This window comes from Macaca thibetana, chromosome 11 (genome assembly GCF_024542745.1).
Source record: "Macaca thibetana thibetana isolate TM-01 chromosome 11, ASM2454274v1, whole genome shotgun sequence".
NCBI classification, from domain to species: Eukaryota; Metazoa; Chordata; class Mammalia; order Primates; family Cercopithecidae; genus Macaca; species Macaca thibetana.
The window spans coordinates 12,352,509-12,375,865 of NC_065588.1; the positions used below are offsets into that span (position 1 = coordinate 12,352,509).

The 23,357-nt window shown below is 38.4% G+C and overlaps 1 protein-coding gene and 1 pseudogene across 2 annotated transcripts in view; both read right to left on the reverse strand.

Annotated features, from left to right (window-relative positions):
* The window catches only part of LRP6 (LDL receptor related protein 6), a 153,625-nt gene that overhangs the window by 67,474 nt on the left and 62,794 nt on the right, over positions 1–23,357 (reverse strand). Inside the window, exons 3-4 of the mRNA XM_050748223.1 lie at positions 19,096–19,293; positions 2,780–2,976 (exon numbers count right to left, since the gene is read on the reverse strand). Coding sequence (XP_050604180.1) covers positions 2,780–2,976; positions 19,096–19,293 — 395 coding nt within the window. The remainder of the gene's footprint in view (positions 1–2,779; positions 2,977–19,095; positions 19,294–23,357) is intronic.
* LOC126930795 (mortality factor 4-like protein 1) lies at positions 14,110–17,199 on the reverse strand (annotated as a pseudogene). The gene is made up of 2 exons (XR_007717678.1): positions 15,797–17,199; positions 14,110–15,483 (listed from the first exon to the last, which is right to left on the reverse strand). The product of XR_007717678.1 is annotated as a mortality factor 4-like protein 1 (transcript).

Genomic DNA, 23,357 nt, shown 5'->3' on the forward strand with positions numbered 1-23,357 from the left:
TTTGCACATTATAGACAATAAGTATAGAGTCATATGGGAAAAAACCCACTGAGGTTTAAAGAATTGAAGAGCTTTGTGGAGTATATATAGCACAGGAGCCTTCAAGGATAGGATGGATAAATAAGAGGACATTTCAAGTATGGTAAAGCTATCTGAATAAAACTTTAGGGACTACAAACTGGGTAAGATAATCAGGTGAACAGTGTAACTGGAGGTTAAGATTTCTATTAACTAAAAGGAACTAAAGCTGAATGAGTACAAAGAATGGGAATAGATTAAAGTGAAGGACACTGAAAGCCAAGAAAAGTAGTTATGTTGAAAAGTCATGCCTTGGGAAGATTAACACAAGGGATAAGCAGAAAAAAGGGGAAAATGAAAAGCAGAGAAAACTAATTAGCAAACTTTGGAAATTATGGAAAAGGATATGTCCAAACAATACTCATAGAAAAAAATCAACATAAGATGGAGACCAATGGAACATGAAAGATGAAAGTAACCAACATGAAAGATAACTGCAAATTCTCAAATTAGTAAAACACAAAGGACCAACAATGCCATTTAAAAAGAAAAACAGGAGGTCAGGCATGGTGGCTCATTTAAGCCCAAGAGTTTGAGACCAGCTTGGGTCACCAACATGGTGAGACCCTACCTCTATAAAAAATACTAAAATTAGCCAGGTGTGGTGGCATATGCCTGTAGTCCCCCCTACTCGGGAGGCTGAGGTGGGAAGATCACTTGAGCCTGGAAGTTGGAGGCTGCAGGGAGCCGTGATCACATAAACGCACAACAGAGTAAGACTCCATCTCAAAAAAGCAAACAAAAAACAGGGAAAATTCTCTTTTCAGACCTATGAAGAATAAAAAAAATTCATACGAGTAACTGAATGTTTTCTTTTGTACAGAAGAGTAACACATACATTTAAAAACATTTTTATGGGCTCATGATCATCAGATTCCAACATAACACTTTCAATATTTGATTATCTCCCCCTAAATTGAAAGAGCTAATATAAAACAACACATGTTGCAAAAACTCTTCATTTTTGGCTATGTAATAAAATCTGAAATACACTCAGACAGATGCCAGACATTTATTTACACACAAGTGCCAAACCCTTAACATTCTCATATTCCTTTTAAACCTAATTCCAGTCATCTCTTAAAAGTTCTCAGCAGTCATAGCCCAAGTCATTATAAAGGCTGACCAAAAATAGAACCAAAACTAAGGAAAACAAGGTGGGAGGGGTACGCAGAAAAGTTTAAGTAGGTATTTTATTTAGCAAGCTGAGGTACTTAAATTCAAATATATTCTAGATTAACGGAGTTTTCATTTAAAAAGAAGAGGGAGTTTTTTTGTGTGTTTTTTTGTTTTTTTTTTTGAGACATAATTTCGTTCTTGTTGCCCAGGCTGAAGTGCAATGGCGCGATCTTGGCTCACTGCAACCTCTACCTCCTGGGTTCAAGTGATTCTCCAGCCTCAGTCTCCCAAGTAGCTGGGATTATAAGCATGCGCCACCATACCTGGCGAATATTTTTGTTTTTTTAGTAGAGACGTGTTGTCTCTACTAAACGCCATGTTGGCCAGTCTCAAACTCCTGACCTCAAGTGATCCACCTGCCTCGGCCTCCCACAGTGCTGGGATTACAGGCATGAGCCACCGCGCCTGGCCCAAGAGTTTGTTTGTTTGTGTTTTTGTTTTTGAGACGGAGTCTCGCTCTGTCACTCTGTCGCCCAGGCTGGAGTGCAGTGGCCAAATCTCAGCTCACTGCAAGCTCCGCCTCCCAGGTTCACGCCATTCTCCTGCCTCAGCCTCCTGAGTAGCTGGGACTACAGGTGCCCGCCACCTCGCCCGGCTAGTTTTTTGTATTTTTTAGTAGAGACGGGGTTTCACCATGTTAGCCAGGATGGTCTCGATCTCCTGACCTCGTGATCCACCCGTCTCGGCCTCCCAAAGTGCTGGGATTACAGGCTTGAGCCACCGCGCCCGGCCAGAGTTTGTTTTTTAAACACACTCACATCAACACATTCAACTACATATTGAAAGAAATAATATGAACAAAAAATTAATTTGTTATAAGCCTAGCATATAAGCTATCTCAATTTTTAAATTATCTTTTCTCTTCTCCACCTCTAGAACTGCTGACCCAAAAAGGCTGAGGTGGTTCTGTAGTGAAAGGCTACAAATGGTCTAGGTTATTGCCTAACCTGAATTATATTTTTACATTTTCCCTTTTTTTTTTTTTGAGCAAAGTCTCGCTCTGTTGCCCAGGCTGGAGTGCAGTGGCACAATCTCAGCTCACTGCAATCTCCACCTCCCAGGTTCAAGTGACTCTCCTACCTCAGCCTCCCAAGTGGCTGGGACTACAGGTGCACACCACTACACTCCATTAATTTTTGTATTTTTTAGTAGAGACAGGGTTTTTGCCATGTTGGCCAGGCTGGTCTCAAACTCCTGACCTCATATGATCTGCCTGCTTCGGTCTCCCAAAGTGCTGGGATTTTAACTCTCTCTCTTTTTTTTTTTTCTTTTTTTTGAGACCGAGTCTTGCTCTGTCTCCCAAGCTGGAATGCAATGGCGCAATCTCAGCTCACTGCAACCTCGGCCTCCCGAGTTCAAGTGATTCTCTTGCCTCAGCCTCCCAAGTAGGATTTTAACTCATTTTTATTCCCGCCAATTATCTTTGGATATGCCCTCCCTCCTCCTGATTCTCACTAAAGCCAGACATTAGAGTGTTACAAAGCTGTTCCAACTTGCAATTTAAAAATCAAGGATCACTTACCATTTGGCTGCCTCTGTTGGCTGAAGGCATGTATATCCATGGGAGAGAAGATGTTAGAATGGATTTCACGCAGACCCTCACCAGTATACTTGTTGCAAGCCAAAATGGAGTGTGTGCTCCAGTCAGTCCAGTACAATATGTCCTCAAATAACGTCAAGGCAAAAGGATGCGGAAGCGAACCTTTAACCACTGCCTGCCTATTAATACAAAGAGAAAAATTTAAACTTATTTCTAAATTTTCTTCTTCTATCATAACATCACCTCTCCCATTAAAATGATCTTAGTTCACATTAACACATACAAATCTTGAGTAATACATACCATTAGGTCAAATACACCTATAAAAAATAATTTACATAATGAATTCATATATATTTTTAAGGTATCCAAAAGCCCCAAACAAGCACTTCGGAATAGTCCCTAACTTGGCAGCAGGCCTCAAGTTCAGTACAAGACACCCGGCAGAGAGGCAGCACTGCTTTTTCATTGTTTGCACTGCTGTCAAATCCTCCTCTTCAGCTACCATCTCTGGACTCACAGCTTCCATCCTTACACATAATTCATGTCATCAGACAGAGAAAGGTAAGTAATGAGAAAAATTACAGAGGTTACAGTTGGCACTGAAGTAGATATATATCAGCAATAGGTTTTTTCCTTCTTGATGTGAAAGAACAAAGAACCTGAGCCTGTTTTGTCCATCACTTCTTATGGTTTTGATAACTGAGAAAGAAACATAAACATGAGGCCAAAATGGCACTCTCCCTGCAAAGCCCAGTCTAGCTCCAGCAAATGATCATCTTAGCTGGCTTTTCACTCTATTCAGGAGCCAAAAAGAAGTCCTGTCACTGGCAGAATATGTTCATGAGACAAAGCAGACCCAAAATGTTCACAAGCAATACACACTGTTTAAAAGGAAAAGCAGACAGCCTGGTTAGCACTTAAGGCACAGAACTTTGTAGAGTATCAGAGTTATAGAATAAGCAAATGCTCTGGAATAATGAACAAATCACGTTTTGAGTCAAAATAATATTCAAGAAAATACATGTTTTGATATTTTCATAAATTCATGTTTCCCAATTTCCCAATAGCCCACCCAGGAGGCAGAGATGGGTAGAGAGGGAGGAAGGGAAAGAAAAATGAAGGGAAAAGGGAGGGGAAAACATAAGCTACTGAAGAGAAATTAGAAGTATCATATATCTTAAGAAAGATGATTCAGGCTGGGCACGGTAGCTCACGCCTGTAATCCCAGCACTTTGGGAGGCCAAGGCGGGCGGACCACGAGGTCAGGAGATCAAGACCATCCTGGCTAACAAGATGAAACCCATCTCTATTAAAAAAAAAAAATACAAAAAAATTAGCTGGGCATGGTGGCGGGTGCCTGTAGTCCCAGCTACTCAGGAGGCTGAGGCAGGAGACTGGCGTGAACCAGGGAAGCGGAGCTTGCAGTGAGCCGAGATCGCGCCACTACACTCCAGCCTGGGCAACAGAGCGAGACTCCGTCTCAAAAAAATAAATAAATAAAAAAAAGAAAGATGATTCAATTTTCAGGTCCTTGAGGTTAACTGACATTTTCTACTAACAGACTACCAGCATATTAAATTAAAGGCAATTGAGATCATGTTTATGTGTAAGCAGGATTACCATCTGTGATTGCACATGGAATGGTCTTAGTCTAAAGCATTATAAATTCAGACAAGGTACCTGCACTGCCAACCCGTATCACCAGTTTTCTCATTTTCCTTAATCCTCTCTTCCCTAAGTAAAATGCCTACTATTCCTTCTCATTTCCCAAAGAGAACTGTCACAATGCCTTCTCCTGAAGTGCTTTCTTCTGCTTTTTAAATGGACAGTTTTATTAAATTTACTAAAGAGAATATATTATTTACAGGGTGATGGCACAGTTTATGTTCAATTTTAAAGAGGCCTGTATATTTCACACTAAAGTCTTCCAAAATTCATAGTGGAAACAGAGAGAACTGAGAAAGCTGCCAAAAAAGACAAGTAACACAAATGAAAAATAAAGAGTAGTTAAAACTAAGTTACTTGGCATTTCACCATCTTAAAGAACTGCTTTGAAAAACTCAAGGAAAAAAAAGCTTTCAAAAAGTTCTTTGTATATCATTAAGTGAAAAGTTGAAATTCACTCTACTGAACATAGGAAAATAAACAAATGGAAAAGGCAAAATCCCTAAAAGCTATATTCATTTTATATATTAACTGAATGCATAAACTTAGAAACCAGAGGTGAGCTTAAATCCCCCCGTGACACTTACTACTGACACCATTTCTGCAAGTTTTATTTCTTCATCTGTCAACGGAAGGTAATAATCTATCCTCACTGAGTTACCGTGAAGATTAAACAACATATGTAAAAGCCATTCAGCACTATGCTTGCTACTTAACACTTTCATTAATGATTCCTCAATTTTAAGACACATATTTTCAATATTTTAATATTTCTGATATAAGGATAACATTTACAATGTGAACATTTCATGTGGTAGTTTTATAAATCAGTAAGTTCTTAAACTCAATGGCTTATTAGAATCAGTAAATACTATACTAATTTTTTTTTTGAGACAGAGTCTCGTTCTTGTCACCCAGGCTGGAGTGCAGTGGCATGATCCTGGCTCACTGTAACCTCTGCCTCCAGAGTTCAAGCGATTCTCTTGCTTCAGCCTCCCAAGTAGCTGGGATTACAGGCGTGCACCACCATGCCTGGCTAATTTTGTATTTTTAGTAGAGATGGGGTTTCACCATGTTGACCAGGCTGGTCTCAAACTCCTGACCTCAGGTGATCCGCCCACCTTGGCCTCCTAAAATGTTGGGATTACAGGCGTGAGCCACTGCGCCCGGCCCTAACATTAAATTTAAATGTCACTTTCTTTTCATAGCCATTCTTAATTTCCTCCCGCCACAAGCCAAGTTAGTTTTCTTTCTCTATGTTCTCATAGCAGTTAGTGAACTGTTTTATAACTGTTTACCTATCCAACAACTCTATAACAGATAACCTTTTTGAGAGTAGAACTCTAGCTTATTTATATACCAAGGATCTCACACAATGGTAAGGTGCACAAATTAGGTACACTTACTAAATGCTCTGGGGATGCTTGATAAAATGAAATGTTTTTAAGAAAATATGTAATTAACAGAGCTGAACAAAAGGCAGAACTAAGAACACTATCATGCAAGGGTGATATAATGATTTGACCAGCCAACTATGACTTGTTCCTCAAAGTAGGGATAACCACATATAGTTTTCCCCTTTCTTCTCTCTGGCTGAGATTATCAAGTAAGCCCACCTCCTGATTCCCATCTGGAAACACAAGTTACTTCAAGGAGGAGTTGATCATGGCTGCTAAGAACCAAAGTGGCAGCTAAGATCCAAGCCCAGTTCCTCAATAGTAGGTCACAACAATAACAGAAACTAAAAAATGGATCACCATCCTGGAGACCACAGAAAAGAAACCGAGACTCCCCCCAACCTGACTGAAGTTTTCATATAGTGCTTGCAATCTCTGAGCATCATCTCCTGCCTATGTCTGTCACATTCTGCAACTTACTGATAAAGCTCACCACTGCCAATACCTCCCAGGCACCTCTTGCTAGCTCTCTGAAATTCTTTGAACTTTGCAAGGTGGTTCTTTTGAACTCTGCACCAACTGGACTTATCCTTTATAAAACACCTGCATGCCCTCATTTAGTTTTTGTTTCTGGATCTCCTCCCAGATAGCCATCTTCTGCCCCTCTCTCAGAACTGCACACTTGTGTGAGTAATAAATCTTTCTTTAATCATACCACAGGACTCCTGTCATGAGTTCTGACATCTGAACTTAACCTTGGAAGGAAGCCTCCCTTCACCACAGTGAGGTTGTAATAATATCTAAGACGACAACATCAGCAGTGATGGCAAAGCTTTTTAAAAATCTCCACAAATCCTCCACATGAAAACAGAGAACAACTAGGTAATGAACCCCAAACCCCATGGACAACATTCACAACACAAAGCTAGGTAAAACCCAGGATACAAAATGGTACAGAAAACTACCAACAGCCATTAAGATATGACTGATATTGGCACCTCTGCAGGATATGAGAAAGAAACAATAGGACATCTGGCAGGACAGAACACATAAAACAGACAACATTGGAAAGCTTAGTAAACCAATCTGAGAACAGCAACCAGCTATGACTCGTTCTGGCCACTTCAAGAGTAAGTGAATACAATGAATTCATCGTCAGGCACTGAAAGGTCTAGCACTATACTTTAACCTATTGTGAATTCTCAAAATTGTCCTTCCTGGGCTCCCTTCCAGACAAAGCCTCATACTGAAGAGAAATCACTGGGAGCAGACTGAAAAGTGTGCATGACTGGTACAGGAGAAACAATGAAAAAATAAGGTACAGAATAAAGCAGGAGAAGGAAAGTGGGAGAGACAGGAAATTCCAGAAAGCTAACTGCCATTATTTTTTAAACATATACACATAGACATGAGAGTTCTATGAAACTGGAAAACTTATGAACTCTGCCTTCTTCTATATGTTCAAGCAAAACAGTTTCACCTGAAATTAAGAAAACAAAGTACTAATGCCAAATCCCATTAATAAGTTAATATTAAAAATAAGAAGAGGATAAAGTGAAGAATAACATCCCTACAGACAATAAAAGTATGCCAGAAAGGTATGGAAATAGAACAAATTAAACTGATAACTTATTTCAAAACAGTCAAAATCTTTAAAATAAGATACTAGTCATAAACGAACAACACAAATTAGAATAAGACAACTCAGAAGTGAAGTGACAGAACTTGATGGAAGAATGAGAAATACAAAAATACATCATTTCAGAAATGAAGTCTAAGAAATAAGAATCAATAAACATAATACATAAAGAAAAAGAAATACTGAAAAGGAAGAAATATTAAAGAATAGAGAAAAATATTTTTTAAATGAAATATTTGAAGGACAAAGGACAAGGGAGAGAACAGAACTATACTGGAACAAGGAAATGACTCCAGATGATAACTTGAACCCTCAGGAAAAATGAAGAATACCAGAAACAGTAAACATGCAGGTTAATACAAAAGACTCTATAAATAGTGTTTTCTCTTTTTTCTTTAACCTTTTTAACAGACAAACGATTATATAAAGCAGTAAGTATAACCCTGTGTTAGATACAATAGAAATGTAATACAAATGACAATAATAGCACAAAGGATAGGAGAGAATGGGAATATACTTAGAGTAAAATGTATGTACTTTACATAATTAAGTTAATATCACCACAAAGTAGATTTTAACAAAATGCATGTTGCAATCCCTAAAATAATTACCTTTACAATCCCAAAAATACATTTTAAAATTATCAACCAAGGAATCAAAATGACACACCAGAAAATATCTACTTAATACAAAGGACAAAGGAACAAAGATGACATAAGACAAATTTTAAAAAAAACACCAAAATGTCAGACATAAACCCAACCATATCATTAATGACATTCAATGTGAATAAACACACCAATCAAAAGGCAAAGGCTGTTAGACTGAATAAAACAAAGATTACACTATATGCTGTTTATAAAAGACACATTTTACATTCAAAGATACAAATAGATTGAAAAGAAAGGGTTACAGTAAACAGTAACCATAAGAGAGTTGGAGCAGCTCTATCAGACAAAATAGATTTTAAGTATAAAAAGGTAACTAGAGATACAGTGGCAGGTTTTATGAGAAAGAGTCATCAGGAAGATACAATTAGAAACATACAGGTACCTAAAAACAGAGCCCCAGAACAAATGAAGCAAAATCTGACAGAAATGAAGGGAAAAATAGGCAGTTCAACAATATATATAGTTGGAGAGCTCAGCACCCTATTCTCACTAAAGGAAAGAACAACTAGATAGAAAATTACTAAGGATATAGAAAATTTGAACATTATTAACCAACTTAACCTACTATCTATAGAACATTCCATGCAACACCAGAATACACAATCTTTTCACGTACACGTGTAACTTTCTCCAGGATACCACATGCTAGGAGACAGAATTAATCTTAAAAGGCTGAACTCATATAAAATATACTACTCTCTGACCATAATGAAATTCATCAAGAAATCAACAGAAGAAAATTTGGGAAATCAAAATTATTTTCTAAATTTTTGAAATTTCTTTCTCAATTTCCTCTAAATCAGCAATGGGTCAAGGAAGAAATTACAATAAAAGTTTTTAAATATTTTGAGCTAAAAGAAAATGAAAATGCAAAATATGGAAATGTATATAGAATACTAATGCCTATATTAGAAAAGAAGAGAGATCACAAGTCAATTATTTATGATTTAACCTTAAGAAACTGGAAGAAGAGTAAATTAAATCCAAAGCAAGCATAAGGAAGAAAATAAAAACATTAGGGAAAAGAAAAAAAAAGGCAATGAAACAGAAAAACAATAAAGGGGGGAAAAATCAGTAAAACCGGAAGTTGGTTTCTCTTTGAAAAGATCCGCAAAACTAACAACCCTTTAGTGCTAGACTGACCAAGAAAAAAAGACGCAAATTGTGAAAACCATGAATAAAGTGATGATGAGAAACACTGCCTTACAGAAATTAAAAGGATTATCAGGAAATACCATTAACAACTTTATGCCAACAAATTATACAAATTTATGAAACAAAAATATTCCTGGAAAAAAACCAAATTACCAAAACTGACTCAAGATGAAACAGAAAATCTGATAGATCTACAGCGTACAAGGAAATTGAATTCATAATTAATACTTCCCAAAAAGAAATCCCCATGCCCAGATGGCTTCGATGGCGAATTCTACCAAATATTCGCAGGAAAAATTGTATCAACTGGTCACACACTCTTCCACAAAACAAAGAAAGAGGAAATATCTCCCGACTCTAGGAGGCTGATATTATGCTAATCTCAAAACCAAATAAACACAAGAAAAACAAACTATGGATCAATATCCTTCACTATTAAAGGCATAAAAATCCTCAACAGAATATTAGCAAACAAAATCTAACAACATTTCAAAAGAAGTATAAACCACGACCAAGTAGAACTTATCCCAGAAATGCAAGATTGGTTTAACAACTGAAAACCAATTACTGAAATTCACCATGTTCATAAAATAAAGAATAAAACCGTATAATCATTTCCATAGATGCAGAAAAAGGACTGGACAGAATCCAGTAATTATTCATGGTAAAACTGTCCGTAAACTAGGAATAGAAAGGAACTTCCTCAACTGATAAAATCACTTTATTAAAAAAACCTACAGGTAATATCTGCTCAAGACTATTTTTAACTTTTTTTAAAAAAATAAAGCCAATACAGAGAAACATAGCTTAAGAAGTGACTATAAGGCAAACACTCTTGCAACCATGAATTCACCCAGATGAAGGAAAAAAAACCTGATCTGGGTGAATCACCCAGACGACTTCAAAAGGCCCTGCATGAACCCTGTCCCAATCCCTCCTTCTCCACAGAAGTAACAACTATTCTGATTTTCTATTAGTCACTTTCTTGCCTTTATAGTTTCACTGCTTTCTATAAGTGTGCATCCACAGAAAAACAGTTTAGCCTTAAGCCCCATTTTCATTTGCTATTTCTTTTAAAGTCTCTCTTTTAAAAAATGTTTAGCTGGTACATGATAATTACACATATTTGTGGTGTACACAGCAATGTTGCAATACACATAAGGTACAGTGATCAGCTCAGGGTAATTAGCATATCCATAATCTCAAACATTTAACATTTCTGTGTTGGAAACATTCAGTATCCTCTTTGAAACTATATAATGTTTTACCTGTTAAGTACAGTCATCCTACAGTGGTACAGAACACTCAAGCTTTTTCTAACGGTAATTTTGTATTTTTTAGCAAATCTCTTCTTATCTCCTCCTTTCCCCTACCCTTTCCAGCCTCTAGTATCCCCTATTCTACTCTTTACTTTTGTGAGATCAACATTTACCTTCCCCATATGAGTGAGAACATGCATGGTTTAATTTTTTGTTCCTGGGCTTATTTCATTTAAGATAATGCCCTCCAGGTCTATCCATATTGCTAGGAATGACAGGATTTCATTATTTTTATGGCTGAATGGTATTCCATTGTGTATATATACCACATTTTCTTTATCTGTTCATCTGATGTTGGACACCTAGGTTGATTCCATATCTTGGCTATTGTAAAGGGTGCTGCAATAAACATAGGGGTGCAAATGTCTTCATACACTGATTTCCTTTCCTTTGGGTAAATGCCAAGTAGTGGGACTGCTGGATCATATGGTAGTTCTATTTGTAATTTTTTGAGGAACTTCCATACTATTCTCCATAGTGGCTGTACTAGTTTATACTCCCACCAACAGTGTACAAGAGTTCCCTTTTCTGTGCATTCTTGACAGTATTATTTTTTGTCTTTTTGGTAATAGCCATATCCTAACTAGGGTGAGATGATATTTCATTGTGAATTTAATCTGTATTTCCCAGATGATTTGTGATATTGAGCATTTTTTCATATGTCTGTGGCCATTTATATGCCTTCTTTTGATAAATGTCTATTCGGATCATTTCCCCATTTTTTAAACAAACTTTTTTTGCTGTTGAACTGTTTGAGTTCCTTGTATATGCTGGATATTAATCCCATGTCAGATGAGTAATTTGCAAATATCTTCTCTCATTCTGTAGGTCGTCTTTTCACTGTGCTGTTTCCTTTGCTGTGTAGAAGCTTTTTAGTTTGATATAATGCATCTGGTATTTTTTGCTTTTGTTGCCTGCATTTTTGAGGTCTTATTCATAAAATCTTTTCCCAGACCAATGTTCTGAAGCATTTCCTCTATGGTTTACTCTAGTAGTTTTATAGTTTCAAGTCTTACATTTAGGACTTTGATCCATTCTGAGTTGATTTTTGTGTAAGGTGAGAGGTGGGTGTCTAGTTTCATTCTTCCACATGTGGATATCCAGTTTCCCCAGCATCATTTATTGAAAAGACTATCCTTTCCCCAATCTATGTTCTTGGCACTTTTGTCAAAAAGCAATTGGCCATAGATACATGGATTAATTTCCGGATTTTCTATTCTGTTCCATTGGTCTGTGTTTCTGTTTTTATGCCAGTACCATGCTGCTTTGTTTACTACAACTTTGTGGTATATTTTGAAGTCTGTTAGTATGATGTCTCCAGCTTTGCTCTTTTTGCTCAGGATTGCTTTGGGTATTCAGGGTCTTTTATGGTCCCATAGGATTTTTTTTTCTATTTCTGTGCAGAATGTCATTGGTATTTTCACACGGACTCCACTTAACCTGTAGGTTGCTTTGGGTAGTATGGTCATTTTAACAATAAGAATTATTCCAATCCATGAGCATGAAATGTCTTTCCATTTGTCTGTGTCCTCCTCAATTTCCTTCATCAGTGTTTTGTAACTTTCTCTGAAGAGGTCTTTCACCTCCTTGGTTAAATTTATTCCTAGGTATTTTATTAGTTTCTCACAGCTATTGTAAATGACACTGCCTTCTTAATTTCTTTTTCAGCTAGTTTGCTGTTTGTGTACAGAAATGCTACTGATCTTTTTGTGTTGATTTTGTATCCTGCAACTTTACCAAATTTATTGATCAGTTCTAAGAATTTTTTTTTTTTTGGTAGAGCATTCAAGGCTCTTTTCCTGTCTGTCTTTTCCTTACAATCTCTCTGTTAAAGTACCTAAGATATTTCATTTATATGTCCAGATCTGCTGATGTACTCTCATGGTGCAGTTCAATGTTTCTCTGTCCTCTGTATTTCCTACAAATGGCCAGCTGATATATGGAGCCTTGACCAGACTCATGTTGAATAGATTCCTTTGACAAAATAGTAGGTAGTAGTATGTTCTTACACCAAAAAGCAAATAATGTCTGTTCTTTTCCTTCTTGTGATGTTAGTAGCCATCGACGCTCACTGCCTAGACCCATTCATTCACCAAAGTTATAAAATGGTGGTACTGCAATTCTGTCATTTCTTTTTCATTTATCAATTGAAATAGCTCTCTCATATCTACTACTTTGTTAGCCAGAGGTACACTCACATAGGAAAAGCAGGATAAATTGCTTCTTTCTTGTATTTATCAATATTCAAGGCAATAAATTTGTTCCTATCATGCTCTAATCTAAGAGTAACCAATTCCTTTTTAAAATATCATTAGGAACTCAAGAATTTAAACACACTTCACAGGTTTCTACCAATCTCTGGCCGGTGGGAGTTCTGCAGTCATTTCTCCAGTCTTTCTGAAACGAACCTAAGTAGTCTTTTAACAGCCTCCTTACTATCTGTTATGACAATGTTCCAGCTCAGCATGTACATTTCTTGCCCAAAACCTAGAATCAACAATTTTGCCAGAAAGGCTTGGTTTCTTTTAAGGTGGAATGGTTTTTCCCAACACCACAATCTGGGTGCTACAGAAGTTCACTGCTCACAGCACTGTAAATGTTCAACTGCTACTCAATTGGTCATTTTTGATCTAGTCCTCTTCAGTGTTCATAGTCAGGAAACGAACCAACACAGTTGGGTAGATGTATTTTTGAAAGATAAAATACCTAGTAAGTGCATACTAGTAAGTAACTTTCCATTAAAATATGGAATTATCAGTTTGACTTAACCTCTGCAGTATTACATCTATACTTCCTCTCTTGCACACAAGAATCTAGCATACGCAGGAGCAATATAATATGTCCTAATACTCACTTACTTGATGCAACAATATAAAGCTTCAGAATAATGATATTTATTATGACCACACCAATGTAGTTACTATAAGAATTAAATTTATGGCCAGACATGGTGGCTCCCACCTGTAATTCCAACACTGGTAGGCCGAGGCAGGCGGATCACTTGAGTCCAAGAGTTCGAGACCAGCTGGGCAACACGGTAAAACCCCGTCTCTACTAAAAATACAAAAAAATTAGTCAGGTCTGGTGGTGTGCATCTGTAGTCCCAGTACATTGGGAGGCTCAGGTGGGAGGACAGCTTGTGCCAAAGAGGCAGAGGTTGCAGCGAACAGATTCTGCAACCTCTGCAGAATTCAAGCGATTCTCCTGCCGCAGCCTCCCGAGTAGCTGGGATTACAGGCACCCACCACCATGCTCGGCTAATTTTTGTTATTTTTAGTAGTGACGGGGTTTCACCATGTTGGCCAGGATGGTCTCAAACTCCTGACTTCAGGCAATCCACCCGTCTTGGCCTCCCAAAGTACTGGGATTACAGGCATGAGTCACCATGCCCAGTCACAAATCTTCTTGTAAGAAACTTTTTCTATAGTTGTTCATAGTTGTTCTATTCCCTTGCTCTGCTTTGCTTTCTAAAGAGTCTTATTATCTGTGTGTTGTTTCTTCTTTGCCTATCTTCAATATTTATCATTTTCTCTCAAATCATCTTTTGTCTTTCTGTATTTCTTTTCGGTCTTTAAATTTTTCCTTCTTTTCAACCTCTATTTAAAGGTTGTTTGGTTTATTCAACCTAGTGTCCCTTCTAGTTTTCTTTTCTGAAGCGATTTTTAAAATTATTTCTTAAGTTCTATCATTTCATTTCCGAATTTTTCTTTTTTTTTGTAGACAGAGTTTTGCTCTCATCGCCCAGGTTGGAGTGCAATGGCATGATCTTGGCTCACTGCAACCTCTGCCTCCCAGATTCAAGCAATTCTACTGCCTCAGCCTCCCGAGTAGTTGTGATTACAGGCATGTGTCACCACGTCCAGCAAATTTTTGTATTTTTAATGGAGACGGGGTTTCACCATGTTGGCCAGGCTGGTCTCAAACTCCTGACCTCAGGTGATCCACCTGCCTTGGTCTTCCAAAGTGCTGGCATTATAAGTGTGAGTCATTTCTGAATTTTTCTAATCTTACGTTGTCCTTTCACATGTCATATTGGTTTCTCAATGACTTTTGACTCATTTATTTATTTGAAATTTAAAGAAAAAATTTATTGAAGATTTGAAAAATAATTCCTAAAAGACTGACTTTTTCAGAAAACTAGCTACATAATGCATCGCATCTACCATGTTAAAATGTGCACTAGACACAAATACAAAAACCATGCAACAAGACACCATTCTTCAACAATTTGAGCAAAGTTAAATGTCTAAGGAACAACATGGATGACTTGCAAAGAATGGGCTATTTAAGAACCATAACAAAAAGGAGCACACATGGATGAGTGTGTTCAGTTATATACACTGAATTGAACCTTTGGCACTAGGAATCACAGCATTTTGTCATACAGCATGAACACATATTATAAAAGTACGTAGGGTCAAAGGAACAGGACCACCAGCATTCAAAGGCAGCTCTGTCAACTAGGCAATAAAACACTCTACAGCATGTGCCTCTGTTGTCCATTGTTGAATACACTCGCAGCAACTTTGAAGTGAAAAAAAAGGTAAGATAGGAAAAAAGGAGCTATTACTCCTTTAATTTTCTGTTTAAAATTAAACAGAAAAACATCAATTGTTGTACAATAACATCTTCAAAGTACATCCTTTGTACAACAGAAAGACTAAGAACAAAAATATGTTTACAGAGATCCAAACATGAGTGAGAGTGCCTCTCACACAGCTTTCTGATGGTTCTCTGGGGGAGCCATTCATAATTGCTGGGCACTAAAACATGTTGCAGAATTCTTTGCCAGGTACTTTAGGAAACTGTGAAGATAATTCAGTAATAAAACAAGGCTCTGCCAGGCACAGTGGCTCATGCCTGTAATCCCAGCACTCGGGAAGCTGAAGTGGGTGGATCATGACGTCAGGAGTTCGAGCCAGCCTGACCAACATGGTGAAACCCCGTCGCTACTAAAAATACAAAAATTAGATGGGCGTGGTGGTGTGCACCTGCAATCTCAGCTACTCAGGAGGCTGAGTCAGGAGAATCGCTTGAACCGGGGAGGCAGAGGTTGCAATGAGTTGAGATCATGCCACTGCACTCCCACTTGGGCAACAGCACGAGACTCTATCTCAAAAAAAAAAAAAAAAAAAAAAAAAAAAAACCACAAGGTTCTTCTCATCCAGAGGTGTATAGGCCAACATTGCTTTAATTTGTACATCAATAGATGTGGTGCTCCATAAACCTGGGACATGAGTACATGAGGGTGATCTGCAAGAATTTCAGCATACTGTGGTCTGTCAAATTTGGAGAGTAGCTGGGTAGCCAACATTACATTGAATTATTCTTCTATCCCTGCCACAACTTCATTAACAGCATACTCATTATCTGTTTTTCCATGAGATTTTTTTGTAATTTGCATAATCCTGAAGAATGGAATCTACATTCTTCTTGGCAGAAAGATAAAAGAGATGTTTTTGTCTGGTAATTAAGTCCCAGTCATCAACAAGCCATGGTTTCAGGTCTTCAGGAATTTTCACTTTTTAGCTTCAACTCTGTTCATGAATGTGTCCTCATTTTCAAGAGTAGGATCTACCTGGGCCCTTTTCTTCCAAGGAGGCTGAGGCGTCTCACTGGAACTGCCACCATCTCCATTTCCAGGTATTTTCTGTTTGTTCTTTTTTGTTTTCACTTCAACATTTTCTGTTGCAGACCAGATGTCTTCTTTCTTGGGGCAGTGCCTCTCAGCTCCCCCTCTGCATACCGCTCCTGATTGGCTTTTTGAAGTTCTGTTTCTGCAAATTGGTGTCCATGTATTTGAGTACTCTGCTCTGTGGAACCCATGCATCCCAATTTTTATTACAACCACTGTAATATATAAAGTATTTCACTTGTTTGTCCTTTATGGCAACCTTTACACATTTTGTTTCATAAAGCAGCAACCCATCAAAGCACAGCACTCGCTCACCCTTTTGGAACTCAGGGTTTGGGTCCTGCTTCCACTTCATTTGTAAGTGATTCGCAGCCTCCTCCTTCTCCAGCTCATTTTATAATAGAGGTTTGATCTGTTGTGCGGTCATGTTTTTCTGGGGTGCTTTTATTTATAAGAGCTTTTGTTTTTTCCTTTATATTAACTTTAAATGGGATTTTACCTTGATATTTTTCTGTTTCTCTTGTCTATGTAAAATTAGTGTTCCTGAACTTTTAAAATAATGTAGAGTTCAAGGTAGTTTTTCTGATGTCAGAGAATTCATTCCTCCGTTGTTTTCACATAATGTTCAAAAACCTGGTAGCTTGCTTTCTGAGATCTACTAGCCATTGATCTTCCCAACCTTATCTGAACTTTCTCTTTCCTTCTCCTCCTGTTCTTCTCTATTCTATTGTCCCTATCCTGCTCAATTTGGATTATTCTGTCCTATTCAATTTTGTTTTAATCAGTGTGGTGCTCTGTCCTGGATGAGCACTCTGGCAGGTTCATTTCAGTAGTTCCATTTTGAGAGTTCGCTGGGGCTAGACTACTCTAGCTTCTTCTGTCTTTACCATGGTCACACTGCACTTGCCTAATATTGGAGTGGGCAACCCTCCCACCCTCCCATTTCAGCTGCTGTTCTTAAAATAACCCACCATCTTGTCCAGCAAATAGTTGTGGCTATTTTGGCGTTCCCCTGCTTTCAAGTCTTATGAGATACCCTGTTAAATCTCCCTGCTTATTCTTGCATAGACAGTGATAACATGGAGGTCTTGTGGCTGTTGGTGATTTGCTCTTATCTAGTTGTACTTTCAAATGCCTAAGGCTATAGTCAATTTTATCCACGTTTTTGGATTCGCTACCTAGTTTCTGTTGGTGGTTTGCCCTTATCTAGTTTTATTTTCAAATGCCTAAGGCTATGGTCAACTTTATCCATAGATTTGGATTTGCTATCTAGTTTCTGTAGGTTTTAGTTAAAAACAAAAACAAAAATACTATGACATGGTCACATCCATCTTCCTCGAATCCCCCTCACAGCCAGATTTGAGGTCAAAAACAGCAGTTGTTTCTATACTCATCATATACTTACCTTTTGACATTTAAATTTACTTTAAACCATATTGTTATATAGCATTTCACTCTTTTTTGAAAGAAGGCAAAAAAATACTCCAACTCCATGATTACAAAAAGTTTAACTGAATTCTCTAAATCTTTCCTGGTTTTCAGTACTTCTAAAAGTCCCTTATTCTTAGTTCAGATAATTGACACATGTTTACACATTGAAAAAAATCCTTCGATCACCAAAACCTCTCATCTGGTGAGGTCTCAGATTGAGACCAAAAACCAAAATTATCATTAAAACACAAGAATCCAAATATAAAATGTCTTTAAAAATCTGAACATAATCTGAGAAGAAATTCCGTGTTTATGTATTATAGACTTTGTCTTCCTTGAACACTGAAATGTATAGTACATGCAGTAGGTTTTCTCCTTGTCCAGGGATGAGCAAACTACAGCCCACAGGCTCATTGTGCTTTACAAATAAAGTTTTACGCTGGGTGCTATGGCTGATGCCTATAATTCCAGCACTTTCAGAGGCCGAGGCCGGTGAATCACTTGGAGCTCAGGGATAAGACCAGCCTGGGCAACATGGTGACATGCCATCTTTACAAAAAATACAAAAATTAGCCCGATGTGATAGCGTGTGCCTATAGTCCCAGCTACTCGGGAGGCTGAGGCAGGAAGATCGCTTGAGCCCAGGAGACAGAGGTTGCAGTGAACTGAGATCACGCTACTGCATTCCAGCCTGGATGACAGGGCGAGACTGTCTAAAATAAATACGTAAATAGATAAATAAAGTTTTGCTGGGACACAGTCATGCCTATTCCCGTATGCATTACTATAGCTGCTTTTAAACTACAGTAGCAGAAGTAGCTGAACCAGAGATCATAAGACTAAAATATTTACTATCTGAGCCTTTACAGAAAATGTTGGCCAAACCCCATCCTAGTAAAGAGATTTATCAAAGTTCCATTAGCAGGACTTGGGGGCTTTACTGGTCATTTTGCGTGGGACACTCTTTGTTGTACTGATGCCCAGCATACTGCAGGATGTTTAGCAACCTTGGACCTTCCCCTAACACCAGAACTAAAATACTAGTAGTACTCCCAGTCCTTGGGTTAAACAAAATTCTCCACACATTTCCAAACAAAGGGAGTAAAGATGCTACCCCTGGTGGAGAACCACTGAAGAACTAAATTAGCTCAGAGTAAGGAAAGAGGAAATACAGCCTGCAAATTCTAAATGCTGTCAAGATGGATGATAAATGTAATTACTTTTAAAGCACTTTTAAAGAGCTAACTAAAAGACTATTCTTCTTCCCCTCTGGCACTTAATCAAAAATGAACATATTTCTTAATAAAATTAGACTTTGTACTTTTAATATATTAAGGTTTCATGGAGTTTTCTTAAAAGTTTTTTTTAATCTTATAATCTTACCGATTTGTTCCATCCAGATTTGATTTGTGGATGAAATTAAGTTTTGCATCTGCCCAATAAAGCTTTTGTTCTTCATAATCCAAAGTCAGTCCATTTGGCCAGTAAATTTCACTGTTTATTATAATGAAGCGACTTGAACCATCCATTCCAGCACGTTCTATCTTTGGCACTTCTCCCCAGTCTGTCCAGTACATGAACCTAAAAATCATAAAAATAATTAAAGCCATGACAGAGCAGATATCAATCAAATACTCTGTAATTATTACTATTAAAGAAAGCTCAGACCGTGCGCGGTGGCTCACACCTGTAATCCCAGCACTCTGGGAGGCCGAGGCAGGCAGATCATGAAGTCAAGAGATCGAGACCATCCTGGCCAACAGGGTGAAGCCCCATCTCTACTAAAAATACAAAAACTAGCTGGGCATGGTGGTGGTGTGTGCCTGTAGTCCCAGCTACTCAGGAGGCTGAGGCAGAAGAATTGGCTGAACCTGGGAGGCAGAGGTTGCAGTGAGCTGAGATCGTGCTACTGCACTCCAGCCTGGAAACACAGCAAGTCTCCGTTTCCAAAAAAAAAAAAAAAAACACCTCATTTCAGGGACACTAAAACTAAAACTCTTAGAAATTGTATTTTGAAATTCTAACATCTACCATTTACACCCTGGTAATATCTGATTCAGACAAGTATCATCAAGGATCCAAAAACCACTGAATCAAAATGAATTGGTAAAAAGGATATTTACACCATTTCAATGTATCTCCCCACAGATTACATGTTAACAACAAAGAAGAAAGATATAACATTAGAGAAAATAAACCCACTGGATACCACCTTAACTAAGTCATCTAAATTAACATCACCAATAAGAGAACAAACTGGCATTATACACCTCTTCATATGATACACCTTTACAGAAAATATTGTCTTTTATATGGTCTCTCTTCCATATTATCCCTGCCCCCCAAAAATGCATACCCCAAAAAAAATTATGAGGAAACAGTGTGACTCAAGTTGAGAAACACTATAAAACAGTTGGCCTTTGACAACAGCAATGTCATAAAAGTCAAAAATAAATAAATAAATAAAAGGGTGAGGAACCAATATAGATTGGAGGAGAGCAAAGAGACATGATAACTACATCAAGTGTATGATCTTGAACTGATGAAGTAGGAAAAAGAAATGCTATGCAGACATCACTGGGGGGAAGAGGCAAAACTGATGTAGTATCAAATTACATAGCACTGTACTAATGTTAATTTCCTAAACATGCTAATTGTATTGTAGTTAGGATATAGAGGGGTTTGCTATACTACTTTTGCTTTTATTCCACCAGTTTGAAGATTTTTCAAAATAAAAAATGAAACACCTAATAGTCTCATTACAGAAAAAGAAACTTTTCTTTGATGTAAAAGAAAAACTCTCTTGGGCTGGGCGTGGTGGCTCATGCCTGTAATCCCAGCACTTTGGGAGGTCGAGGCACCTGTAATCCAAGCACTTTGGGAGGTCGAGGCGCCTGTATTCCCAGCACTTTAGGAGGGTCGAGGCACCTGTAATCCCAGCACTTTGGGAAGCTGAGTCAGGCAGATCACCTGAGGTCAGGAGTTCGAGACCAGCCCGGCCAACATGATGAAACCCCATGTCTACTAAAGATACAAAAAAAAAAAAAAAAAGTTAGCCGAGAGTGGTGGTGGGCACCTGTTATCCCAGCTACTAGGGAGGCTGAGGCAGGAGAATTGCTTGAACCTGAGAGGCAGAGGTTGCAGTGAGCCGAGATCGCACCATTGTACTCTAGCCTGGACGACAAGAATGAAATTCCGTCTCAAAAAAGGAAAAAAGAAAAAAAATTAGAAAAACTCTTAATTTATAAGTGTTATACTTCACTTAAAAGCATATTTTCAAAAGTTAATGAGGGGCCAGGAGTGGTGGCTCACACTTGTAATCTTAGCACTTTGGGAGGCCGAGACGGGTGGATCACTTCAGGTTAGGAGTTCAAGACTAGCCTGGTCAACATGGTAAAACCCCATCCCTACTAAAAATACAAAAATTAGTCAGGTGTAGTGGCAGGTGCCTATAATCCCAGTTACTCAGGAGGCTGAGGCAGGAGAATCACTTGAATCCAGGAGGCCGAGGTTGCAGTGAGCTGAGACTGTATGCCACTGCACTCCAGCCTAGGCAACAGAACAAGACTGTCTCCAAAAAAAAAAAAAAAGTAATGAAGGTGCTATGAAACAGATCAGGCACTTAATAAATGTGTTGAAACCCAAATGAAATTCAGGTATAAGTTTTACTCAAATAATTGGTGGAATGGTAACACTGAAATGAATCTACTTATGCATATTGGTATCTCCACTATTTCATATGAACTGCTTACTCAAAGGAATGATGAGGAGAATATCATGTAGGGGAATAAATACACCTTCTAGATACAAGGCACTGTGCTAATGGCTTTACTTACATTATCTTACTTAAACCTTAAGCAACCTTACAAAATATTATTTGTTCATCACCACATTTTGATGAGAAAACTGAGGAATGTAAGCACGTCACTCCAAGTCACATTGCTAACAAATGAAGAACAGAGATTCAAACCTACATCTCTTAAATTCTAAAGTCAATGTGTATGTCATATGTCAGAGCCTTGATTTTTAAGGAAGAGAAAACAAAATGCTCCCTAGATTGGGGACAGTAGTTGGACACTATCCAGAATGAGCAGTATGGACTAGATTAATACAGGATATAACTGTGGCCATGAGCTGTGTAACAATGTGGTCAACAACAGACTATCTATAAAATGGTGGTCCTATAAACTACAATACTGTATTGTTACTATACCTTTTCTATGTTTAGATACACAAATACTTACCATGGTGTTATGACTGCCACCACACTCAGTATAGTAGCATGCTGTACAGGTTCGTAGCTTAGCAGCAATAAGCTATCTTATATAGCCTAGGTGTATAGTAGGCTGTACCATCTGGTTTGTGTAACACATGATGTTCACACAATGACGAAATCACTCAACATTTCTCAGAACATGTCCCTACTGTTAAGCGACACATGACTATATATAGGAAGGTAGACCAGACCACATCAGAATTTTTCATTTTGGCCGGGCGCAGTGGCTCACGCCTGTAATCCTAGCACTTTGGAAGGCCGAGGCGGGCAGATCACGAGGTCAGGAGATCAAGACCATCCTGGCTAACATGGTGAAACCCTGTCTCTATAAAAAATACAAAAAAATTAGCCAGACGTGGTGGCGGGCGCCTGTAGACCCAGCTACTGGGGAGGCTGAGGCAGAAGAATGACGTGAACCCGTGACGCAGAGATTGCGCCACTGCATTCCAGCCTGGGTGACAGAGCGAGACTCCATCTCGGAAAAAAAAAAAAAAGAATTTTTCATTTTTATTCTGAGAACAACATGAAGGCACTTCGAGACTTTTAAAATTAAAGGTGATGGCCAGGTACGGTGACTCATGCTGTAAATCCTAGCACTTTGGAAGGCCAAGGCAGGAGAATTGTCTGAGTCCAGGAGTTCAAGAACAGCCTGGGCAACACAGCAAGATGCTGTCTCTAATTTTTAAAATGAAAAAATCATAATAAAATAAAATTGGAGGTGAAATGACTGGTTTGTGTTTTCAGGAGGGAGAAAAAAAAGTCTGCGGTTTGGGAAAAAACTAGAGGAAAACTAAAAGAATCCTAAGGCCAGGTCTTCCAAATAGGCTCTGTGAGTTGAGCAAATTCTCTCCCCGAAGCAATGAAGAAAAGACAAGATTGTCAAAACTAACCACCAAAGCCTCCAAAAACTGATCAAAGGTCATACAACAAAATGAGAAGCATTTATTCAAGAAAAATACACTGCATCTCACTAAGAACTGTGGTATTTTAGCTAGGGGCTACTCCTATCCCCATCTATACCGCCAGGTTTGTGGCATAAACATTCTACTGTGGGCAAACATGGCAGGCCATAAAGAGTGGTAGCTACCTTCTCAGGCAAGATGGGACTGACCTTATTTGGAACAAGGCATGGAAAAATCTGTACCCAGGAATGTTATTAAAAGCAAGAGAGGGCTGGGTGCAGTGGCTCATGCCTGTAATCCCAGCACTTTGGGAGGCCGAGGCAGGCAGATCACGAGGTCAAGAGGTCGAGACCGTCCTGGCCAACATGGTGAAACCCTGTCTCTATTAAAAATACAAAAATTAGCTGGGCATGGTGGTGTGCACCTGTAGTCCCAGCTACTCGGGAGGCTGAGGCAGGAGAATCGCT